The following is a 25,740-nucleotide window of genomic DNA, read 5'->3' on the forward strand; positions in this document are numbered from 1 at the left end:
CCGAGAGCCGTCGGCGCTATGTTTTTGAAATAACGCAGAGACGAGCGGCTATACCAATCCGCCTAGCGAGTCCCAGGCCGGATATTCTACAGCTCGCTTCTCCGTAAGCTGTGGCTTGCGGCTGCGTAGCCAATAAGGAAATGGAGAATAACATACATCCACCGAAAGGCAGCGGCAATAATCTACATTACTCTGTTACATAAGGCTGAACTCTGTTCATTACATTACTCCCACCATATCCACTGTGTGATGAGGGACTGACCGCGGGGTGTATTACCTTTGTGCATCTTCCTGTCGATGATGATGGACATCTTGTTCCTGCTTCCGGTGACGTCCAGCTCCACCAGCGTCTGCGGGTGGGTCCTGGCGAACCGCTTCGGCCTGATCTTGGTGAGCACGACGAAAAACTCGTCGTTGCTGACATGCCGCTGCAGGTCTTGTGTCAACGCTGCAACGGAACGGAGACGAGCTCAGTGTCATTGAACGGATCGGTTACGCGCACGCTGACATCTGGTGACCTCACACCAGCTGACATGTCATGCACATTCCTAACTGTCGCGATAATTGCGCGCAAATAGTTATATTAACGGGACTCTGTGATGTCATAGCGGAAACAGGAGCTGGCATTTTCACTTGGGTGGGCTATAATTTGGTTTGATCATAGTGATTGACAGCATCCGGTCCGCCGACCGAGCGCCATCTTATTGGAAGTTGCTTTACGTCAGACGTAACAGCAAAGCATAAGCCTGCAGGAGCAGGATCGCATTCGCGATACAAGTAAGTGAACGGCACATTTTAGGTTTTTTTACGTTCATTGTATTTCTAGCAATCCATCAAAGAGGACTAAGACGAATGGAATGGACCGGGAGAGAACGAGGTAAACAATGTCTGAATTTAGAAAGAGTTTTCTCAAAACTGTTATGTCGTTCTCTGGTTAATTCCTTTTGCCCGCTATTGAGTTATTTATTATTGATTATTCCGCTATTGATACCAATGCCCTCTATTGAGTATCAATCACTTATATTCAGGGATGCGGAGCCGTGAAAATTTCAGACGGCTCCGGCTCCGGCTCCGGAGAAAAATCGGCTCCATCTCCGGCTCTGGCTCCGGGTGAAATGTCATGGCGGCTCCGGCTCCGGCTCCGGCTCTGACTCTGACTCAGTACATCCCCTATGCGCAGGGATGCGGAGCCGTGGAAATTTCAGACAGCTCCGGCTCCGGCTCCGGGTGAAATGTCATGGCGGCTCCGGCTCCGGCTCCGACTCCGGCTCCCGGCAAAATGTGCCGGCTCCGGCGGCTCTGGCTCCAGCTCCGGCTCCGGCTCCGCGCCCCTGCTTATATTTTATTATTATCATTATTTGCTGCGGTAGAGAAGTTATTGATATATCGCTATATATCGGATCGTTATACAGCATTTGTCGTAACAGTTCATTCCGGAAATAAGGTCTCACATCCAACCGATGGGATGCGGCCACGGATTTTCTCCACCAACCCGAAAAACGGCGACAGAAGCAACCAGTCGCATCTGAATATCACCGCGTCAAAGCACGCTGGTGACTCTAGTCGTGTGCAGTGCAGCGATCGCCTCCTCCACAGATAGATGGCTCTGCGAGGTCGGTCGTCACCGGGACTTGCCTGGCGCGCGTGCTATCCACCTCCCAGCCCGTCACCTTTCTGTCAGTCACCTCGAATGAGGGGTTTAAGATGACTTTTTAACACAGCTGGCCGACCGCAAGATCAATCCAGATCGCCTGTGAAGGACTCAGCGTCTTGTCTCACCATAGCTTCATACCTGCGAAACTCGGCACGGCTCAACTGATCTCCATTCGGCTAAGCTCCGAGCACCTTCGGCAATATTTGGTGGCGGTGGCGCGCGCCCCGATCAGGAATTTGAGGAATGGCGATATCGCTCCATCACCGCCGCCGGACCGAAAAGACGCGCTGTTGTGCCAGAAAGCACGGCGCGCTGTGAACGATTTTACAGACTTCCGGCGCAGGTAGGGCCAGTCTTTATCGCTCGCCGTGAACTCGTTACCAGACACGTTCCTGATTTCAGTAGCTTCCCAGCAGTCGCTTAGTTTACCGCAGCTTTGGGCGGGTCAGCTCGAGGTTAAGCCTTGCCTGGAACAGCAGCTGTGACCTCTGATCGACCTCGGTGGACGGCTCTGCTCCCGGCGACCCCTCTGACTCCGATAAAGGCGGGCCGTTTGGCGACAACCAGGGCGGAGCTGAGCTCCGGAGAGCAGCGACCGCGCCAGGCGGCGGTCTGCCCATCTCATCGCGATGCCCGCCGATACACGGACTCTGCAGAGGCCGTGGGCAGAGCGAGGGCGCGACCAACAGGCGACACAATCTGCCGAGCGGCCCACCGCCCTCTGCTCACAGGCATCACTCATCGCTCACCTCCCACCGCTCACCGCTCACCTCCCACCGCTCACCAGTCACCATCCACCGCTCACCGCTTACCTCCCGCCGCTCACAGTCCACCATCCACCGCTTACAGTCAACAGTTCAATGTCCATCGTTCACCGTCAACCATCCACCGTCCACCGTCCTCCGATCACAGTCCACCGTCTACAGTCCACAGTCCATCGCCAACAGCTTACAGCGCACCACCCAAATTCCACCACCCTCAGGCCGAAGTGCACAGTCTACAGTCTACAGTCTACAGTCCACCGTCTGCCGTCCGCCGTCCAACGCCCACTGTCCATTGTCCACCGTCCAACACAAGCCACCTAGCTACCCCATTCGCTGACAAGTAGCTGCTGCCAGTAATGAGATTCGCAGACGCGGATTTCTCTGCAGAGTCACGGCTCACTGTTGATCTCTGACCGTCGAATCCCACCAGCCACCGATTTCTCACCACACGGTAGCCGGAAACCTGCATCGTGGTCTGAGCCTTTGTGGCGCCGGGCGTCTGGGCATTGTGGTGTGCTGGCAGTCGATACTGCCGGGATCCGGTCTGCCTTGCTCGGGATTCTGAGCCGAGCCGTCCATGCCTTGACGGCTGACGTCGGCGGCACTAATCCGCCGGCCCGCGGTACGATCCCATAACCTCCGGTAGGCAGGGCAGGCGAGCCATTGAGCCGCCATCGGGCGCCGTTCACGGCCGGGGGTCCGGACGGGTGAGGTCGTTTGGCACGCCCCACGGGGAGACTCGTGACCTGATCCCGGTGGGGCGCGCTGGGAGGGCCACCGTGCACCGTGAGGAGCGCTCACAGCCTTCAGGTAAGAGCGCTCACCTCCTTCAGGTGTGAGGCGCGCTCACATTCAGATGTGAGAAGTGCTCACTCCCTTTGAGTGTGGGGAGCTCACAGTGCCAGTAATCCTGTCAGCTGTGAGATTCCCCCAGCGCGCAGGTGGCTGCCCTGGGTGTTAACACTGGGTGAGGAGAGAAGCTCCTTGCTCTTCACCTTATAATGTCAGACGAGTAATATCACTTTACTAATGGGTAAAAGGTAGTTTATACTGTGTGTATTGTGCAGCACTGTGAAAAGCTGGATCGGAAAACAGTCATCGAATCATTGTCTGGACATATTCGAGAACATCCACAGAATCGGAGTCACTCAGTAAATATCATGGTGGAAGGATGTAAGCTTCAGTAAGCTACTTATCGCTGCATATATGATATATAAATGTAAAAAGGCTGTAATGTGCAAATGGATCCTGCGAATAACAACGGTGGCCCGAAGAGCTTTGTCAGTGCTGCACACTGAGGCTTATCGCTAAATCTTACCAGAGAGAAAAGGTCGCAATGCTGTAATGTATGTAATCTCAAGAACGTTGAAGTATACAGACAGAGGAAATGTTCTGAAGCACGATTGTGATTATGTAGGTATTGTATCAGATTCATCCATATATCAAATGACATCATTACTTTGAGGATCATTGCTTAGTGTGTAGCTTTCGCCATTTATTTTATTATAGGTATTCTGATGAGGGCTTAGCGGAGTGCGACGTTAGCCAGCAAACTAGCTCGTAAACAAATCAGAGCTGTGCTGGGTGTTCTTGGACGTCAAACTGCAATGTCTCACTTGATGCTTCTTCGTTTTGCGTTGATACAAGCAGCAAGGTCCATTGATCTGTCCATACACCAAATGTCATTGAATCTCCCTCCACCTGTTCAGTTTTCATTCCTCGCTCCGCCCTCCAATCACTCTGTCATTCCCATCCAGTGCGCCCGTCCATCATCTCAGTTCCGGTTCTCTGCACCAGCCGCGGTGTCTGTAGCTCTCCGCTCTGCCCCACCCACCCCACCTGTCTACAGCTCTCTCCCCCGTGCCTCTCCGTCAGTCTACATCTCCACACCTGCCCCCTGGAATCACACCTCCGTCCCACCTGACTGAACTTCTCACACCACCCCGCCTCGCTCTCATCCTCTACCCGCTCCTCTCTCTCGAGCCCTCCCCTCCACAGCTGCCTCCATCTCTCACTCCGCCCCGCCCCCTCCCGTCCTGTGGCTGCGCCTCATTGTTCTCTGCATTAATTGCAAGGCCACGCCGAGTGGCGAGCCGGCTGTAATTGGCGACCCAGCCACCGACCGCCGACCGGCTGATTGCCGCTCTGAAGACAGACATCCGAGCTGGGTGCTGACGGAGCTGCGGGCTCCTCCCCCTCCCCTCCCCTCCCCTTCCCTGCAGCTGAGGCAGGGCGACGCGGTGCTCCACCCGACCCCGACCCCGCCTCCGTCCCCTGACGAGTATTGAGGAGCTAGAGAGTCACCATGGATTATTTTGTGTAGGCCCGAAGAAAAGAAAAGAAAACACTTGCGTTAGGATCAAACAGGAAATAAATTAATTCATTACGAGGCTTGGCCGTCCTCATGTCAGCATTGCCATATGAGCCTTAACCCTATTCCTGGCGGGGGGGGGGCCTCAGGAGCCCCCCCTGAGGTTTTTTGGTTATATCTCCCAAACACGTTGAGCTAGGAAGCTCAAATTTTCTGACTTTTCTTAAAAGGCTTCTACGCAACATGTCTGAAAATTTTGAGTTGATCTGACCTCAGGTCAGGTCACCAGAGGCGGTTTGGTGACGCTACCTCAGAAAAGTTTGCAATCACGCCAGAGCTAGAGTTTTTGACCGATCAATTTCTTCTCTTCAGGGTTTAGTTAGGGTACCAGTATGTGCAATTTGTATATCTCGGAATTTTGATATCGGTGACCTAAGGTCAGGTCAATTTCGCGACCTCCCCATTATAAGTCAATGGGGGAAAAATCAACTCCCTGTTTTTACCACTAAAACGGGTCGGAATGGCCCCATATACGATACATGACTTCATATACGATCAACCTTCACTACCTTGAGGTCTGTTTTGCTGTTGGGCAGCTGTGAGGTCATGTGACGTCATCAAAGGTCACCAAAGGTTTTTGGCCAATAACTCCGTACAGGAACAAGATACAGACGCGTGGATGGTCTCATTGTGTTCAGCTCGTCAAGACGCATCGAATGATATACATGATGACCTCGAGGTCACGTGACCTGAGGTCAACCTTTGACCTTGACCTTTCGAGGTCAACATATATATCATTCGATGCGGATTGACGAGAGGATCACGATGATGCCCTTAGTTTGTTCCTATCTTGACTAATTCGAAAGTTATTCGAGAAAAACTCTCTCCATATCTAGTGCCGCCATTTTGACTTTTTCGACCCCTGTGACGTCATCTTTGACCTGACCTGAAAATGACCTTAGTAAAAATTGTAGATCTTGGCCGTGCGTATCCGATGCCGTTTACCGCTTGTCGCTATCTTGCTTCGTTCTCGAGATCTCAGGGGGGGGCCGAATCGGCCCCCCCCCGCCAGTTTCTTGTCCCGGCGGAGCCCGCCAGGAATAGGGTTAAGGCCGTTGCCATGGCATGCAGCGACAAAACACATTTAACAAAAATACATGCAGTGAAAATATAGATGGAAATTATTTCCACATATCTGGATGTCACAGCATACAGAAGACATCCGTATATCTCCCTTTGGCACAGCCGTTCTAAGGGAGCCAACTTCCCGAATCCATTATTGATATGGCTATCAATAACACTCTCTTCTAATGATTTCAAACGAGGATAATATGAACGCTTCAGTGGCCGCTGGCGAATGTCAATGAGGCCCCCGACCGAGCTCGACACGCTACTCTGCATACGCCGGCAACATTAGCGCTGTCTGCTCGCTGCTTGACGAGAGGAGATGCATCTCCCGACGCATCGCTCTAAGATAAGATATAGAGGTTATTTGTGTGCGGCGAATCACTTTGGCGAATGCGTTGATAGCGGGCATTCGTTTGTAATATGAACACTCATATCACTCAGACCATACTAAGTGGAAAGATTTGAAACATGGGTCATCATATTCCAATGCTTCACTTAACCTTAATCGCAGCTCTTTGATTTTTAGGCACAAATGCCTGTCTTACTAAAAGGTCATCCATCCTAAGAAGTCCATTACGTATGGAGGGCATCTCTCACCAGAGACGTTGCCGCTAATCTGTCTGTCTGTCTGTCTGTCTGTCTGTCCTTCCTTCCTTGTGATTGTCGGCCTGCCGCCAGGAGCGATTTCGGCCGTGTAAAAGTCTGTCTGTCTGTCTGTCTGTCTGTCTGTCCTCTGCAGTAGGTATCATCAGACGGTATGGGACGAGCTGACATCACTGCCACTACAGGCGCGTGTGTAACGACAGACATGTGTGCCTCCGAGCGATGACGTAAGGACGGCAATGGCAGTCGGGTAACGCCCTGCAAAGTCCGGCCACCAGGAAATGTGACGTAGCTAGCAGAAAAATGCGATAGTTTCACGTCGGGCTGTAGGTAGAGTCAACAAGTTCACGCGTGAGAAGAGGAGTAACGGTGGCAGGGAAGGCTAAAATAGAGAGAGGATCGCAGAAGTAAAACTACGAGAAGCCACAAAGTGGAACTACCCCAGCTGCACAAACGTCTTGTGGTGCAGCAGATGCAAGTGTAGCACGGCGGCTGAGGAGTAGCGAGGCGAGGATTAAACGGAGTGGAACATCACAGAGCAGCCGCTTCTCGAATGGTGCAGGTTGTGCGACTGCAGTGCACCTGTCATTTTTGCACCTGCCTGCCACCTGCCAGTGCGGCCGCCATTTTTGTGGGACGCTGTTACTGTGATTTTCCTCCCCAGAGTCAAAAGCATATCATGGAGGAACGGAGGAACGTGTTTTGTTTGTTTGCTTGTTTGTTTGTTTGTTTGTTTGTTTGTTTGCTTTTTTGAAAAAAATGACCGTAATTAAAAAAAAAACTCACAAAGTGATGAAATGAAACGCTTGTGCTATTTTTGTCACTTGAATGTCCTACATTCAAAGCTTTTAGGATTTCAGCACGCCAAAATGCTCAGCCATTGGGTTTCGCCTTCAGTAGGGTATGTCCCCATTTCGTCCCGTCTGTGTTGACATTTTTCCATCACAACACCGGCCTGTCTCGTCTCGACCGATCCGCTCCGCTGTAATGTATATTTGGTCGCCGCTGCTGGCCACACAAGTCCGAGGTCGGCTGTCGACCGGCGAACAGGGGGGACCTCGGGTCGACGGCGGGGGGCGTCAACGGCGGGGCGTGGGTATAGCGGAGGGCAGCGAAAAAGGTGGTGAACAGGCGAGTCGGTGATAGCACCGACAGCAGCAGTAATACAGCTCAGGCAAGCAGCTGCGACCATCAACCACCAAAGTTTTTACAAGTGAGTTTGCGAACAGCGCGAGGAGGCTGTTTTGAAGACGTGGAAGCGTTTCGCTGTTTATTGATTGAATATGCCTTGTCGTAAGTGTGAGATCCGTTATGCAACTGTCACGTCTTCGTCTGCAGTGTTTTTAGATATGTTAGCTGTGCAGTCGGAAATGGCCAGGATTCGATTGCGGAAGTGAGAAGTGATATTTTGCTTTATGGTGCTCAACGATGCCTCGCATTAGAAGTGAATGCTCTCTATATGACTTCCATAATGTCAGAATAAGCAGAAGCTGAGCAACGTTGTCTGTGATGAGCTATAGGTAGGTATGACAGACTCCCAGGAAGGATAACTCGTCACCATGAGTTGGTGGTGATTTTTGCGAGCACCAGCGCCGGTGAGTTCTCTGGGTGTTGGTGCCACTGGTGCTGCTGGGCACCCACCAGGAGAGGTGGCGGGCCCTCACAGACCCCCGGCGAGCGCGTGCGTGCGGTGGAGCCAGCCTAGGTCGCGGGGCATAAACGGTCGGCGCGCCAAAGGCATGGAACGGCTGCCTGCAGGGCAGTAAACCGTGAGCCGCCAGTGTGATAAACCGGAATACGTCGGCCACCGTCGGCGCCGGCAGGTGAAAAGATGTGTACCAGCGCGCTGTGTGCCGCGGCATCTCCTGGGTCAGGATGCAGGGAGTGAGAGAGTCTGACTCTGAACCTAGGTTGGCTGTGTCTTGACTGGCTGTTGACATTTCGTTTGATGTTTTTTTTTTTCTAAATGAAGTATACTTTTATCAATATTTGCACATTTGAATGCATTTTCTGAAGGCGTTTTTAAGTTTCTGTGTGACCTGCAGGCTCGGTGGTTGCCAGGTGGGGATCCTCTATTTTTTCTCCTTTCTCCCAGGAGCCGAGTCCCGTGTTGCAGGCCCGGCGGTAGTCGCAGCACGTGCCTCCCAGTTGACACAAATTCCATTACACGCCGACGTGTGGTGTCAAACCCTTCAGGTGGACTGGCAGCTGACAGAGGTACAGATCTGGAACAAGCTCAGTCGTCCCTGGGTGAAAAAAAAATGTAAAGAAAACAAGTAACGGAACCACGGACAATATTTTCTTCTCAATTTACGTAGCACGCTGTTCATGATCTGCACCAAAAGTTGAATCTTGATAATACCAACTTAAGTTGAAGACGAAGCTTTTTTGAAACAACCATAGACCCCTTAAAAACAGGGGGTCTATGAAACAATCTATACCATCACGACTATATATTATCTTAATCGTTCAGATTCGATGATAGAGGTGTGAAAACCGCGCTCTACATGATGTTTTATAAATTTTCATTCAAGCTAAAGCTACCACATTCCATATCCGTGAGCAACATTCTGAACCACGAGGCTCGAACTGACGATTTTCTATAAAATTTATATAAACTCCCAATGATTTTTTTTTCAGGCATTTGAATCATCCCGGTAACTACAAGCATTGCAGCAATTAGTCACACCACACTACCATGTCAAAGCACAGCCACCGCCGCGCATTGAACTCTGTCACCAGCGTCCAGCGCAAAGGCTCACAGCCTTGTCACTCGACAGGTCAGAGCCAGTTACCGGACCGGAGCGCAAATAAACACGAGCCACGGGGGTCGAGGTGTCAGCGGCACCGGCAATGGGAGGTGACAGACGAGTCGGCGGACTGACAGACGAGCTGACAGGCTGACAGCCGACTGTCATCGCTCGCTGACAGCGCGGCAGCACACGAACCGATCGTGTCCGGTCAGACCATCAGGTCACCGTGGATTGAGCTCACAGTCACGGTGTCAGGTCATTGGGGAGGGGTGACGCACGGATGGGATGGCAGGTCAACGCAGCTGACACGTAGGTGCATGATTTGTTTGTCATACAACGTCTTCTGTATGATTGGAAATAGTGCTGTCTAATGGCGTGTATCCGATATGTTCGTACTTACATTGTAATACACGACGGGACCTTGCGACTCTTCATAAAGTGAAATGATTAGCAATAACTTCCGTGCCGGGTTACGGTGAAATATTACCCCGATCTTTGTGAGGTTAGATGTTTTAACGTTTGCATGTAGCCTACAAGTACATCATCATCCGTCACTTTTTCAAAGTGACGGATTTTTTCCGGCTTTTGCGGCCCTGGTGGCGCAGTCGGTTAAGGCGTCGACCCGCGGTGCGGGCGGTGCCGGGTTCGGGTTCGATTCCCGGTTCCGCCCGTTCCGCGGGCGTCGTCCCCGGCTGTGTCACCAGGTGTGGGGTAGGCTCCCTCTTCAGCCGTAGCCTGGGGGGGTGGGTAATGAGGGCCGGGAGGAGAAGGAGCCCTCCTGTAATTGGGACTATACGGGCCCGTTGGAGGGAGGCATGAATAAAAAAAAACCTCCGGCATCTTCCCAGAAAACATGACTAACTAGTAACCACAGAACTTCGTAATGGAAAAGAGGGGTAACACGTCTTTCCAGCCAGAGTACCCTCGACTATGAGGCATTGGATAAACCAAGTCGGGAAACAACAAATAAAGGATGCTTGCCTATCCAAAGTTTCCGGCTTCTTATCTCGAAAAGCCTAAAGTTTGCAACACTGTAGCATTCTTGTGGCAGCGGATGTAAAACTCTGAATTCGCGAAGTTTTGCAGCTGTCTCTGAGGGAAAGAAACAACTTATAGTTTTCATTAGCTGTTTTCTGTCCCATCCTAGCATATGCACTATGCAGTTGTGCACAGCGTAAGAAACGTCTGCTGCAGTCATATAAATCTTGCTGTGCCGGCTCTCAGTTGGCGGCCAAATACTCCGTCACAGCTCAGTCCGAATGGCAGCAACACGGTGCTACCGGACCTCATGACGTATACACACGGACACTGGTCGGCGTCCGAGTGCGACAGAAGAGGACCGGCCGCCCCGGGGAGCACCTTTAGCCGGTGACCTAACAGGGTCAGAAGGGTTGTTCAAAAAAACCGAATTTTGGAAAAGTATATGGGCTCATGGCTCATGTGGTGCGGTATTCTTTTCTGAGTCCAATGATGCCCTTTTTTCTGAAAAGTATTAACTGTTAGGGGCTCCTCAAACGGCTTAAAGAGGACCATGTTACGCCCGCCGACCGGCCGGTATCAATAAGGGCGAGAATTCGACGCCGCACACGGGCGGCAGCGCCTTATCGGCACCGCGCGGCACGACATCTGCCGGGCGGCCGGCCGGGCGGTGGGAAGTTATAAGTGGGTGGTCTTTATCACCCGATCGGGGTGCGCTATCCCATGTTTTCGGGGCGGAAAGCTTCAGTGCAGCATCGGTGCGTCTGCCACGGTGGTCTGTGTCGATGGTACAGAAAATAACTCAAACAGAGCTCAGAAAAGACTGAATGATTCTGGGTAGTTGCCTCGAAACAATCCGTTTCAATAATACAGCTGCCTTCTTAACGTACTGTATCACTTGTTAATTCTTCAAAAAGCAAGCTCAGAGCAATAACAGACTTCTTTGCATTGCTGTTGACAATTCAAGCTGCTTTTGGACGGTGGCTCGCAGCCCCAATATGCTGCCGCGTAACTCTATTCCAATGACGAAACGGCAACTTAGCGAGAATTGAAAATTTAACGAAGTAGGTACAACAGGAGCTGGCAAGGCTCCTGCATTGGTCTATCCGTCATGAGTGACACACCGGGGTAATGTGTCACGTCAGGGCAGAGCTGTGTTCTGTGCCGGGTCTGGATTCGGGTCTTGATCAGCATCGGTGGGCACGGCCGCCCTGGCCGGACTGCCGGCGTCGCTTATGCTCGAAGGATTGGATAAACGGCGCTTGATTTATATGAGTAGGTACTCCGGCTAATGTCTCTACTCATGTCTCACTTCGTCACACTGTCAGGGTGGCCACCCTGTCATTCCCAGACATGTTATGTTTTCTTTCGACCTGCTAATCTAAGTTAAACCCTGGCGTCGATTCTGTTGCCCCAGCATCTGATATCAACGTATCTGAATAATGACATTGGTGACGCCTATGCTCGTCAAAGCCACCTCCAAACTTGGGCCGATGACTGTCGGGTCTCCTCTAAATTATGTCCTTGTGCATACTGCATTGCCAGCCCCTGCTGTACGTATATCGTGAATTTTCGATTCTCGCGAAGTTGCCGTTTCGCCGTTGGAATAAAGTTGCGCGGCAGCATATTGGGGGTGCGAACTACCGTCCAAAACTAACGTAAATTGTCAACAGCAATGCAAAGAGGTGTGTTATTGCTCAGAGTTTGCTTTTTGAAGAATTAACAAGTGATACGGTACGTTAAGAAGGCAGCTGTATTCTTAAAAAGGATTGCTTCGAGGCAACTACCCAGAATCACTCACTCTTTTCTAGCTCTGTTTGACTTATTTGCTGTACCATCGACACAGACCACCCGGTGGCAGACGCACCGATGCTGCACTGAAACTTTCCGCCCCGAAAACAAGGGATAGCGCACCCCGATCGCGTGATAAAGACCACGCACTTAAAACTTCCCACCGCCCGGCCGGCCGCCCGGCAGATGTCGTGGCGCGCGGTGCCGATAAGGCGCTGCCGCCCGTGCGCGGCGTCGAATTCTCGCCCTTATTGACACCGGCCGGTCGGCGGGCGTAACATGGTCTTCTTTAAGCCGTTTGAGGAGCCCCTAACAGTTAATACTTTTCAGAAAAAAGGGCATCAATGGACTCAGAAAAGAATACCGCACCACATGAGCCATGAGCCCGTATACTTTTCCAAAATTCGTTTTTTTTTTTTAAACAACCCTAAGGGTCAGCCGCCGACCGGGCGCCGCCCCTGCACGATCGCGTATGCAGCCACACATCCTCAACTGGACTGTCCCAATGGCCGTTGCATGTCGGTGTCGCACATACATGCCTGCTCGTGGGACGACAAGCTCGACTCGCCAAATACAGCACCGCCCATATACCACTCGGCGGTACTTAGCGTCATCCAGCGTAGGTGTCGCGGTATTTATTCGCCATCAATCAAAAGCAACACGGTACGCGACCACATCTCGTCAACTGAATAGCGTCCAATCGCCACAGCTGCCGGCTAACCGGTCGATTGCCATGCGATGATCACCCTTGGCGGACAGAGGGACGAGCCGGGGCGCCGTTCCTTTGATTTGGGGTCGCATGGAGGGCGGGCCACGGCGCCGATTGCAGCACCAGTGACGTCACGAAATGGTACTTTACGGACAGTTCGTGAGCGGCCAGATGGCCCACTCTGTGGAGGCATTATGGTCGCACATCGCCCGACAATCGTCGCAAGGGCGCGGCCGTGTCCGTCGCGACAGACGAACGGGAAGAACGAGGAGGGAAGGGGCGAGAAGGGTGGGGCAGAATGCGGGCACGTATTTGGGTTTAGGTATGCTTCATGGCAGTGCAAATGGCCGTGCCGCGCAGAAGAAGGCCGCACTGTCGGCGGCTCTGTCTGAGCTCTGCGGCATCAGAGAGACGCCCGACTATTAACATACATCGGCGGATCTGAGCGGAGATATTGCCCGGCAATGCAGTTACTCTTTGGACCGTCCATGCAGAACTAATTATTTTAGTGTACGCTTGTAAAGAGTAGCATAAATAAGCAAAAGATAATGGTCAATGTCAGCTCCGACTTGGCTGCATGTAAAGCTTAAGAACAGCAATATTTTCTTTTGCGCAGGTATTGTTTTATATTGTCATACGTTTTATACAGTGCCAGGGTATTTGACGATTTCAACGTCATATCCAAATGTGTAGTGTTTATCATTGCCTTGCAGTGCAGATTGTATATCTATACCGTTCACAAGAATTCTGCGTCAAGAAGAGGAAATACGATTAGCCAAAAGTTCAGTCGTTTCTGTCCAAAGTGCTGAGTCCAGCTTCTATTTCTGTCCAAAGTGCTGAGTAGCGTAATGGATTAGCGCGTCTTTACTTCGTTCTGAGAAATATAAAATTACAAGCGTGTCGTATTTACCTATAGGTACTGATGCAGTCTGATAGCTTTTCGGTGTTGTGTGCCATCGAAGGTATTACATAAAGCTGTCATCGACTTACGTCTAATTGCTTGAATGTCGTCTTTTACCCGAGAGTTTCGGACATCAAAGCGATCAATTCAGATAGGGGAGAGTGGGGCAAAGCGGCCACCCTAACGTTTCTAACGATGCCGACGCTTGATTTTTAAACTTGGAAAGATTCTTTCTATACCAATGTGATCCCTATTAAATTGTCTTTTATTCCAACTGCGTTTCATTTCCAAAGGCGTTCACATATGGGAGATATTGACAAAACTTTAAACCTATAGCATATTGGCCACTTTGCCCCATCCCTGAGGCAAAGCGGCCACTGGCGACTTCTCAAGTCCCGATATGAGAAACAGAATAGTTGCCTCATGCACGACTAGGGTATTTGATGGTGACAAGGTTTAAGGGAAGATGGATGTTTACTTTGTTATCCTCCCACCTATTGCTAAACAAAGAAATAATTTTCTTGGAAAAACATTTAATTGCATAATTTGGTAACTCATGTAACCGAAAAGTGGCCAAGATGAATGCATGACGACACATTTGAATATAAATAATGTTTTTATCCAGATGGAAACAACTTATGGCCAATTGGGGGCTGGCCACTTTGCCCCGGCCGCTTTGCCCCGCGCATACCGTCCGAGACAAAAATATTCCAGCTCAGCTATTAGTGGGGTAAAAAGCATTAAAATTGGTAGAAGGCATGTACGATAACCACGCAATGCATGGACAAAAACGCTTATAAAAATTCCAAATGGTTATGGAATAAAATAACATTTAAAAATTGTAAACATAATTGGTAACCTGGCAAGAAATGCTTTTCCGTGTTTCACAGAACAATGGCGATGGGCCTGAAACCCCGGTCTGGCTCATTCGAACGACCGCAAAGAGAAGTATAATTGGAAATCATAAATTGGAACTGACGCCAGCTGTGGAGGGCTAAAACGATGGATGGCCGCTTTGCCCCGGGTGGCCGCTTTGCCCCACTCTCCCCTACCTATATCGAAAGGGCTTTACTGGAGTGCGGGCGGGCCGACTCAGGTCAGGTCAGAGCGGCCTGGAGTCTGGGTGTGGCTCTAATGGCAGCACCGTTCCCATTCACCCCGTTTATCCCGGGTTCTTCTGGGCTGAGCGGCGCCGACTCGCGCAGTGTTTACGTCGAGGAACGGGGCCACGGCGCGGCGCATTTTGGGCGCAATCTGCGACCGCGGCGGTCAGCGGGCCTCCTTGGGTGACGACGTCACGGAATGTGACGGATGGCGGCCGTCACGTCATCGGAATGTCACTGATGACACCGCGCGGCCGTGACGGGTCGCCGGGTGGTAAGGCCTCAATTATAAAGCCAGCCACCGACTAGTGAAGTGGGGTTGCCGGTTGGGCTTGGGAGAGGGTATACGGAGTTGCTTGGACGCATCCGGTTAGGGCGCTGTGCAGCGATTTTGAGATGCTGGAAAGTATAAATGCTGAAATGCGCAGTGTCTACTCTGTTTTGTAGGTATGTACTTTCCTAAGATAAACTGCCTCCATGTCGTGACTGTAATCATTGACATTTTCAGCAAAGTTATGACCAAATTGACCCTGACCCACAAGTTTCAGCTTTCGCCACCCAGGCTGAGTGGTCGAGATCATCGCCATAATAAATGCATGCAGCATGGTAATTTACAGGAAACGGAACTGCTGTTTACAAATGGCCAATCCACACTGGAAGGCGATGAGGTCAGAGGTCAGGTCTAGCGGGGCCCGGCGGCCGCTGCTGGGTTAGCCATGTCGGTCTCATGCTTTGACGGCCGCCGCCGAGCATCAGCGGACGGTTTCCTCAAACCATGAAATGCCGTGGTGCTCTTTGAGAGCTTGTTACATTAGGTGACTATACTTTATTTTGCTTTACATTTGCATCCTTTCTTATTCAAATTTGACCTGTACATTATCCGTGATAATGAACTGAACGCGATAACATTTACCACCAACATGTTATTATGCGGATATAGATCACACTCACTTCAATGTTCATAGCGGTCGTAATTGAAACCCGTCGCTCATTTGCATAATGAATACGCACAATCATAATAAAGCATGTCTGAGTGCTGGTGTCGCCTATGGGCCTTCATGGCCCTGGGAGGAGAACGGCGACAGTCCGAGACACAGTTGTTAGAGGGGATTAAAAGAATTTGCAACCCGTTTACCGCGCTCACTCTGCATAGTGTGGCACAGACGTGTTCATATATGCGTGGTGGCAAAGTGACACAATATCGCAAGGTCCTGTGAATATTCCTATAACAATGTTACCATGTAACACATGAAGTCAGCGATCAGTGTGATTATCGCAGGAGGCTGTCTATTGGAAGACAAACATTTATCATTCTTTTCGTTCATAGTGAGTAGGTATTGAGTTATTAGTATTTAGTAAATCATTTTGAAAATGAAATACAACATGACACATTCTCCATGATTGAATCTGGTGTGCCACCTTTTCAAGTGGCAACAGGACATTTTTTTTTCGCAATTTTCAGCTATTTTCAACAGCAGTGCTTTTTGTTTCAAAACAAGAACAATAATCAAGAAAAAAAACAGAGTAGTGAATTCCTATTTACGCTTGCTTCCACCGCATCAGTCGCTCAAACATACACGTACAGTCACGGCCATGATCAAATAAATGATATCCCAGCCTTTATTTATAATCAATGCTCCTGAAAGCCAGAGAACATCTCAGTTTTTTTTCTTTCATTGCTACTCTTATGAGCAGGCTACACACAAACAGGAGAAGTAAAAATAGAAAGGGCAGCTCGCGCTTGCCGATTTACATGCGTGTTACGAACTGAATTTATTACATCCCACCGGCATCCCCAGAGGACCGTTTCAATATGTTATCGTCTGTCAGTGTTTGAGAGCGGCTCGGTTCCTGAAACCATTTCCGCTGGCGATAATCGCAGCATCCGGCAGCGATAAATCTGGCTGAGCTGATCACAGAGTCAGACTCAGGACTGAAGGCCGCCGCCCAAATTCATCTCAAATCGCTATGGAACCAAACGTCGTTATGCTGAAAATTTAAATGTATTGCTTCATTACTGGGAAGTCTAGTATGGCATAATACCCCGGAGATTATGTTGAATGGCAATGAATTAAGTGCATGATATGCTAAGATATGGTAACGGGCTCAAGTTTTTATTGGGACGCGATGTTGTTTAATTATCTCCAAAACACACATCAAAATGACCTCATTGTTTGAAGGCCTGAAGGTAAGTGACATGACGAAGCGTTTCCCATTGAAATTAAAAAACGCATTGACGCATGGCCCCTTCCACATCTATCGTACTATTGCTTCCAAATTAAGCTTGATTCGCGCCTGGCTCTAGTACTGCATTGAATACCCTCCCGAACCCCTCCCGTATCGCCAGGGTATCGCCGTATCGCCGGTGAGGTGCGTGTCAGACTGAAGCAGTGCGTGGACCTTGCGACTGTCAGTCCGCGCCTGGGGCAGGGACACGGGAATGACCTGTGATAATGGCGGGCTCGTGAGCGTGACGCATAGCTGGGTATATCCAATCAGGGATGATGAGAGCGCCACAGTGCAGTGGTCAGGCCGATGATCGGGTGGGGGAGCGCTGGATGGGCGTGTTACGGGTGAGAAAATATTTGGCACGCTTGGCAACTTGAGTGCTACACGGACTTATACGCTAAACCTTTTCACATTTTCTGAAGCAGGGAATCAATTTATGTCCTAGACGTCGCTGGCCGAGGAGAGTGCCTTCTCAGACATTATTTTTTCCAATTGCACGACGCAAGCAAACAATGTTTTTTTTTTAGATTTTCGAGCTTTTTCGAATGCCGCTTACCACGTGTCGCATACGTGGGCGTGGCCTGCAGGAGCCGAGTTAGTGGGGGGGGGGGGGGGGGGAGGGAGGTGATTGGCGCCGAGCACCTGCTTGGCGCGGGTTAATAATTATCTTGAAAATATTTATAATATATGTTCAGATTATATTGACCTTATTGTTTTAAATCATACTGTGCTTATGATTATTACACGCAATATTGAAACTAGCGCAGTCAAAGCACCCCGCAGTAGAGCAGACAACATTATCAGACATCGTGCAGGCCCGGGCCCGGGGCCGGCGTCAGATCACTGCCCTCGCCTCACAGCGACTTCTGTTTCGGCCGCTGGTCTCGCCCGCCGGCCCTTGACCTTTGACCTACGATGCAGGTCCTGGCTGAATTCCGTTCCGAACGCGCGTCCAGCTGCACCACGGTTGGGGCCCGTCTCTCGCCGGGCGCTGCGCCCGAGTGCCGGGTCATGCTTCTGACGTCAGAGGCGCCCGAGGCCGAAATCGCCGAACGCTGACCGACCACAGGTCACGTCCGCATCCCTACCCGCGCGTTTGAAACTCCCGGATGACACACGGCCCCGGATGTCAAACCTCTGGTCTATCGCACGGCTCGCCGAGCCGGGTATCTCGGTAAAACTCGGTCTCCAGTTATAGGGTTCACTACAGTACTGGAGCGAAGTGAGGATCAAGCTTAATTTGGAAGCAATAATACCGTTCGCAATTGATAAATCAACCACAAGCTCGTCTCAGACGTGCAGTCTCTAGACTCTGTTATGACGGGTCTTGCAGGTCCCGTATGGCTCGCGGCGAACTCTGCCCCCCCCCCCTCCCCCTGGATGGGTGCAGCAAAAGTCCTGCAGTGACACCCGTCATCGGCCAGGGGCATACATCAGACGACCAGACCACACAATTGGCTGTCAACTGGCCGCGCGGCGTGCCTCAGCGCTCTGCGTGACCTCAGGACTGGTTCCGACTGACAGCACCGCTCGCCGATCGCCGGCAACGCCCTCCGGAGCCGGACCGACTTCAACCCTTCCGTGACAGCGCCCGTCCGTCGAGCCCCGAGCAGCCGGGGACAGTCGCTCGAAGGTGTCCAGACGGGGCGACGAGCCGCGAGGACCATGAGAGCGGCCGGACGGCGGCGGCGGCGGGGTTACGAGTCTCTTGGTTGACGGTCGATTGCACGGTGTGGGCTGCAGCGCTGCAGCGGCGTCTGCCTGGGATACAGCGGCGCTGACCTCACCGTGTGACCTCTGGCGCGGCCTGTCGTCGTATCACCAGGACGGACAATTGGCTCGGCGACCGAGCCCGCTGAGCAGATGGAGGGCCGAGCGGGATGATAGGACGGCCGGGCACTGGGGATTTCAGGAGCAATTCAGATGGATCAAACAGCCCCCTCCCCCAAGGTTCGTCCGAAGCCGATGACGTCTCCGCCCCCTAGCGCCATCCGATACATCCAAAACCAATGACGCCTCCACCCCGGTCCTATTGACGTTGCTCCTCATTTCATCGCCATCCCCGTACACACCCTCGCCAACGCCCCCGCTCCCTCCTCTCGACCTTGCCCAGACAACTTCGGCGCCGCCGCCGCCGCCGCCGCCGCCAAAGAGATAGAAAATGATAACATAATGAAACTTCATGAGCTTTGAAGCAGCAGTGAAACCGAATCCAGTTCCAAGCGCCAATTACCTGGTATAGACGATGGATGTCGGCTCGGCCTCATATCCACATCCGGCATGTGGCCGCTCAGATCGAACGTCTTATCTCGACAAGTGAAAGGACATGGACCCGGTCGGAGTATCTTTGATGTCGCTCATGTCGGGGGCTTTCAATGTGCGGAGGATGTCTTTATATTCCGTGGCCATGGATGACGGCTTCATCCCGACTCGGGATTCTAAGAGAGCCCGGTCGGCTTCATTGTAGCCGTTGCTGAATGCCAATGTCGTCAGGGCGGACAGCATGCTGCAGGGCTGAATTCGGTGCGTGACCGTCCGGTTAGGCCGCAGCCGCAGTACTGATTTCATCGCCACATCCAGAAACATAATGCGCGCCCAACAGTGTGCGCCGATGCCGAGTCATCCAATTAAAATGGATGGCGTACACGGTCGGGTAAATGTTTGATCATGCGCGGCCATAATGAGTAACATGGGAGACGATTAGACTGATTCGGCCGGCTCTCTATTCGTGTATTGACTCTCCTGCGAACGGAGAACGTTGGGTGCATTGGGAACGCCGCCGTCAATGTCTCTGATCAACAGGATATGGACATGGCATAATCGAGTTTAGCGCTGATGCATAGAAATGACGCGTTTTCATAAATCGCCTTTCGTAACAATCACTCATAAATTTCACCAAGTGGTAATGTTATTTCCACAGCACTGTCGTATAGCTAATCCATTCACCAAAATAGAATGATTTTATCACGGTAAATCGACGAAAAACGACGGTGATCAATATTTCATCATCGCTCAGAGGCTCTACCAGTTGGGATGAGACGTGCGTGTGTATGACCGTGCGCACTGCGCAGTCTTGGCTTTCACAGTCACCTACACGTATTCATTATTCCGAATGTGCCTGCATTCGTATATGCGATCACAAATTTTAAAATGCATCTATAGAAGACTGCTGCTGCTCTTCCTCATCTGACTTATCACATCTAATGGGCATCAAAAAGACTGAAGACGGCAAAATCTTCTGATCCGCCTACATGTAAGCACCTACATCGCAATATGGATCCCACCCCACCTCAACCACTCCCTTAGGCAGGATCTAAGCTGCGCTGGCCAATACACAAATGGACGATGTGCGTCGAAACATGGCTGGCTGAAACTTCCTCAGAGGAAGATAAGCTAAACGATCCTAGATTGACCACCCAAATGCGCACAGAAATACCACATCAAGCATCTACAGGCTGTAGAAGAAGGCAATCATTTGCGGACGTTACTTGTGAGGATATGAGTTCCAGAAAGTGCACCTTGGCTGAGGCGCACTCTCGCTGACTGATCTCAAACTGAAATAATGTTTGTATTGATATCGATGCTGCAATTATATAAGTTAAATGCACACAATGTTTTGCTGCAAAGCACGATTTGTTTTCACCCCAAAGTTGTTTTACATAAACTCTGTTTCATGTAGCCAAACTTCAACACCAAAATACACTCAGTCAGCAAATGATAATTACCCGAGATTCACTCGAAAACTTTGAAGCAGATTCTGAACTTGGCCGCTCTGTAATCGCCTCTGTGGGCCGACTGGAGCTCCAAGTGTCGTCACTTAGCGCCGTAAATCTCCGAGCCGTCGCTCTGTTGGGCGGTGGGCGCCGACCAGCACCCCCCCCCTCTCGTCACTGACCCGTCCCCCTCCCCCCACCTGCGGCTACTGCCGTACGTGAGCAGCCGACACGTCACTGCCACCACCGCGCAGACGACGGCGGCCGACACGACCTGACCTGGTCCGGCGCCGGCCGCCGCCGTTCAGAAGCAGGTCATTGCCGCGTTCATTAGGGACGGCGCTGGGCACTGCACATCAGACCAGGCACCCGCCTATTACCGACTCAAAGTATGATAGTCGACTACCTGCGACTTACATAGGGCGGCCTTCACGGGTCTACAGCACTGCCAGACCACGTCTCCTGGCTGGAGTCTCTCCTGTCTTCCGTTACACAATCTTAGAAATTGTGCCATATCTGCTCCCAATACAGCCATAAGTGTCCGGCCTTATTTAGCATTCAGATCGAGTATTTGATTGGGCATGTGCCTTGACTGTTTTTCTGTCTTTGTCCTCAGATTTCACTCTCCAATGTTCCTATCTCTCTCCTCTCTCTGTCTCTGTCGGTTTGTCGGTCTCTCTCTCTCTCTCTCTCTCTCTCTCTCTCTCTCTCTCTCTCTCTCTCTCTCTCTCTCTCTCTCGTTCTCTTTCTCTCTTTCTCTCTCTCCCTCTCTCCCTCTCTCCCTCTCTCTCTCTCTCTCTCTCTCTCTCTCTCTCTCTCTCTCTCTCTCACTCTCTCTTGTTCCATTTCTCTGCCTTTTGATCACATGGATGGATTCTGTACCAAGTCTGGCATTCGCGGTCCCTTTCCTCAGCCCCTTGCGCTTCCGTAATGTTCCAGACACGAATCAGTCATGCCTCACCCGGGTATGGGTGTTATCTGTACCACATGCCTCGTCACCTGTGCACACCAAGCGTCTGGCCACTCTGGGGTCATCCTGTAGGTACTCCTGGCACCGAGCGACGCGACGGGTGGGGTATGACCCCTGGCGGCACCCGGGCGGTGTGGTACGCTGATCATAGAACCGCATTGTGAGCTCACGGGACTGTCGGCGACCTGGGCGTCTCACCCGAGCTGTGGGCTGGGCACCTGTGCCGCCCCCGTGACTTCCGTGACGCGCCGACCTGCCCCGTCACGTCAGGTGGCCGCGGCACCCTCCCTCGCACCGGTCCATATTGGGCCGCGAATCAAGGCCAGGCGTGCTTCTGCGTACCGTGGGAGGAGCCGCACGGACGGAAGCCCACGTCAACAGGTTCAGATGGCCTAAACAGGCCCGGTCTGCACTCACTGTCGGCTGCACGGACCGCCGCGCAGCTGTACCGACGACTGGTAATTACACCCACTCACAGCCGCCGTCGGTGGGCAAGGCCCCACCGAGAGCGTCGGTCTGCCAGCGAGATAGGTACACACCTGTGACATGTGCGATTCCTGAAGTCGACTCCTGACAAATTCAATCCTTCACAAAGGTTTATCCGACGAGTTAGGATGCCAGGTGGACCAATAAAACCCCGGGGAGTCCTTGGGTGGTCCGGACGCGGCTTGGTCCGGCGTGGTCCACTGAATGCGGTCTGGTTCGTTGTGCGGTCCGCGGTCCACTCGCTCCCTGTGAGGTCTGGTCCGTGTGTATAACGCGGCTCACCTCGCGCCATTTCAGACCAGCCTACCGCACCAGTCGGCGCTAAATATTTGCTCGGAAAACACGACCGACGAGCTCCATGCTTGTCGGCGGATATGCCAATGGGCTGTGCAGACCGCACGGAGCTCAACTGCAACAATGCTGAGCGCAATCTGGGCACTGGCACTTAGGCATGGGCGAGTCAAGATGGAACCGCGCTGACGGAGATAAGCCACAGGGATCCCATGTTGGCGTGGGATCCCACATGGCCAGAAATTGAACAGATCAAATTCATTGTTTAGACGCTTCGGAGTGGTAGCTAATTTGTGATGGTAGTAGGCAGAACTATTTATATACACTGTGGGCAGAACATAGTTATCTTGGGCAGAACCTTCTGTTGATCTATGTAGAGTTTGAACGAAATGAGTTTATTTTAATTTAAACCCATTGATTATTTATTTGGTACTGCATTGCAAACCTTTATTTGGTATTACGCATCACTAGCGTGATAATCATCTTCTGGGAACGTTGAATTTAATCCAACCCATTTTTTGTATTGAAATAGGTAGGTCAGACTCACTACATCGTACATTGATGCAAAAACTACAATGATAATGACATACAGCTGATAAAAATACTCTTAAATGAACGTCTCTTTTGACAATGGAATGCCTACCACTCAACGGTAAGTAGCGCCCAAAGTTGGTTTTTACTTCAGTGTACAATGCAAGGTGCCGCAAAACCAGGTAACTTTATGCCATTCTTTAAGCTTCTCCTTTATTCTTTAATGCTATTCTCACACGAGTAGCTAGCCACTCAAACAGTCAGCCAAGCTATTCACGAGATAATATGATCTAGCGTTCCCAGCCACACTAGCCCATCTCAGCGCCTTATGAATCATTTAGCTGATCTCTGTTGGGCATTGGAACTATTTGCTATAAAGAAACGCTCGAAATGGACTAAGCAGGAACAAAACACCACCGCCACCACATTATTGATGAGCACTGACCTTTGCTGTAGACGGCGCTGTTGCCCCGGGCCAGGCACCAGAGGCAGAGCAGAAAGAGCACCAGCACCACTCCGCGTGGCACCATGGCTGCTGACGATACAGACGACCGGCTGCGGCGCTACCGACGTCGGCGCCAGGGGGGCGGTCGGAGGTGCGCCGCGGCGGCCGACCAACCCGCGACTGGTCAGACGGCCGCGGCGCGTCCCAGCCGCTGACCCGCCCCGCCCCGCCCCGCAGCGGAGCGGAGCGGAGCGGCCGCCGGCGGCGCCCCGCCCCGCCGGGGACACGAGGCGGCGACTCTCACAGGGACGCAGACACTTGCAGTCGCGCACAGAAACATGGAAACCAGTTAAGATGCCACTGGTGGTATCCAGATATTTGTAAATAACCTTCCTCCATCTTTGCATAGCCCAAAGTCAGCCCAGGTCATCAACTGAGCCTTATCTTTGAATTATATGAATACGATAGCACCCCCCCAGCCAGCAATCCCAATCCGTTCCCGATCGGGATTTTCGGACTCAGCCCGCACCACCCCGATCGGGACCGGAGTGGGACAGGATTGGGAAATGAGACACTTTGTACGGGCTGGAACGGTCCGGATATCCCAACCTAACCTGCACGGTCGGTTGGGAGATCCCGCACGTATCCGGACCGCCTTATGACGTTTTAACAAGCGCTTAACTCCGATCCCGATCGGGATTCCCCAAATCTCCCCGCACAACCGGTTCGGAAATCCCGCACGCATCCGAACCGCCTTATGGCATTTTAACAAGTGATGAACTCCGATCCCGATCGGGATGTCCCAACTCGGCCCGCACGGCCGGTTCGGGAATACCGCAGGTATCTGACATATTAACCGCAGTCTTATAACCGCAGATTGCTGTTATGCAGATGCGACCACTTTGCTTGCGCCACCGCAACCCCTTCGCCTCTTCATTATTCTCCAATTAAACCTTTATAATGCCTGCACGACAAAATGAATTACATTGGACACTGAAATATATTCACAAATTTACTGGTTGCACACAGGTCAAATTTTTACAAATTCACAGCCTGGCCAGCACATTCATGGCGTCGGCCAACATCTTAGCACCGCTGCAAGGCGCTGGCACAGCGGACTCACTTCCGGTGTTCACAGTCATTATAGCAGGCCTGCGCCTTGTTCGTGTCGGCTCCTCTGCGGACAGTGTGTCCGTGTGCCGTCACGGGCTTCAGAGAGCCACCGCGAAACTATCTGGCATCTGGTCGGGCGGTTCACCACTGTGCGAAGAGAGCATCTGAAAATGACCAAGAGGTAATTAATCAAAGTCTGGGACACACTAAAAATCACTAAGAAATAACCCACATCTGACATTTCACGTGGTATGCCTGGTAATTCAGGTTTCAAACCTACAATGCAACCAACCACACTTGACAATGAGACCAAACATCTTCTGTCCATGATAACTGATCAAACATGCGACAGCACGAGTGTAATTCACATGCCGTACAACCACAAAGAACATAAAAAGATTTATCCCTCGCATGTGTAGGGGGGGGGGTCGGATGGCCCCCCCCATGGTTTTTCGCGAATAACTCGCGTGAAAAGCGGCCGATCGCGACGAAACTTTCAGTACCCTCACATTGATCAATTTTACACCTACCCTGAAAATTTCATGACCCTGACCCAAATGACCTTTGACCTGTGACCTCTTTTCCGAGACCATGTTTGGCCGGAATCGCGATTCTGCGTATGTCGGGTCGCATTAGCCGCGCGTTTGCAAGCTTTTCGTGGTTTCAAACGTTCAAACATGTGATTTGATGTTGCTTCCATGCATTAGGGTGGGTGTCAAGGTCACCTGAAGGTCAGGTCAGGTCATTGACCTTTGGTGACCTCGGGTGACCTCGGTTCACTTTTTCGAGCTGTACATGTTTCTAGGCTAGTTTTTGGAGCTGAATTCGAATTTAGTAACCATTTGAACATTTACGAAGTAGTTTTGGTGCCTTCGTAACACGTTACGAAGCTGTCAGAGGCGGTTGACACGTACTACGAATACCCGTCACGATGCCTACTGGTTGACCTGACCTGACCTGACCCGACCTGGTCTAAATGCTTAAAGACGTCATCTGTGATCAAAACTAACACGATATTCGTGATCAGCACCCCGAAAAACCCCTTAGCAGCCACACTTTACGACTTTCTAACAGGTCCCGATTTTCCCGACTTTGGGTCATTGACCTGACCTGGAAGGTCACCCAATGACCTAGGACCTTAAAATCGGGTATCATCGGGTTCCTCTCGTCACGGGCAACACGCTCGTTTTTTCCGCGAAGCTCTAGCTCGATCAGGGGCCAAACGGCAAGGGGGGGGGGTCCAACCGACCCCCCCCCCCCTACACAT

At 51.5% G+C, this 25,740-nt stretch overlaps 1 protein-coding gene across 1 annotated transcript in view; it reads right to left on the reverse strand.

Annotated features, from left to right (window-relative positions):
- LOC122391263 overlaps nt 1-23,542 on the reverse strand; it is a gene marked incomplete at its 3' end in the record, with an annotated part of 43,964 nt that extends 20,422 nt beyond the window's left edge. The window contains exons 1-2 of the mRNA XM_043385016.1: nt 23,361-23,542; nt 278-448 (exon numbers count right to left, since the gene is read on the reverse strand). Of these exons, the coding sequence (XP_043240951.1) occupies nt 278-448; nt 23,361-23,445 (256 nt within the window). The remainder of the gene's footprint in view (nt 1-277; nt 449-23,360) is intronic.
- Nucleotides 23,543-25,740: the final 2,198 nt, after the last annotated feature.

This window comes from Amphibalanus amphitrite, unplaced genomic scaffold, assembly GCF_019059575.1.
Source record: "Amphibalanus amphitrite isolate SeventyFive unplaced genomic scaffold, NRLGWU_Aamphi_draft 000428F_arrow, whole genome shotgun sequence".
Taxonomy (NCBI): domain Eukaryota; kingdom Metazoa; phylum Arthropoda; class Thecostraca; order Balanomorpha; family Balanidae; genus Amphibalanus; species Amphibalanus amphitrite.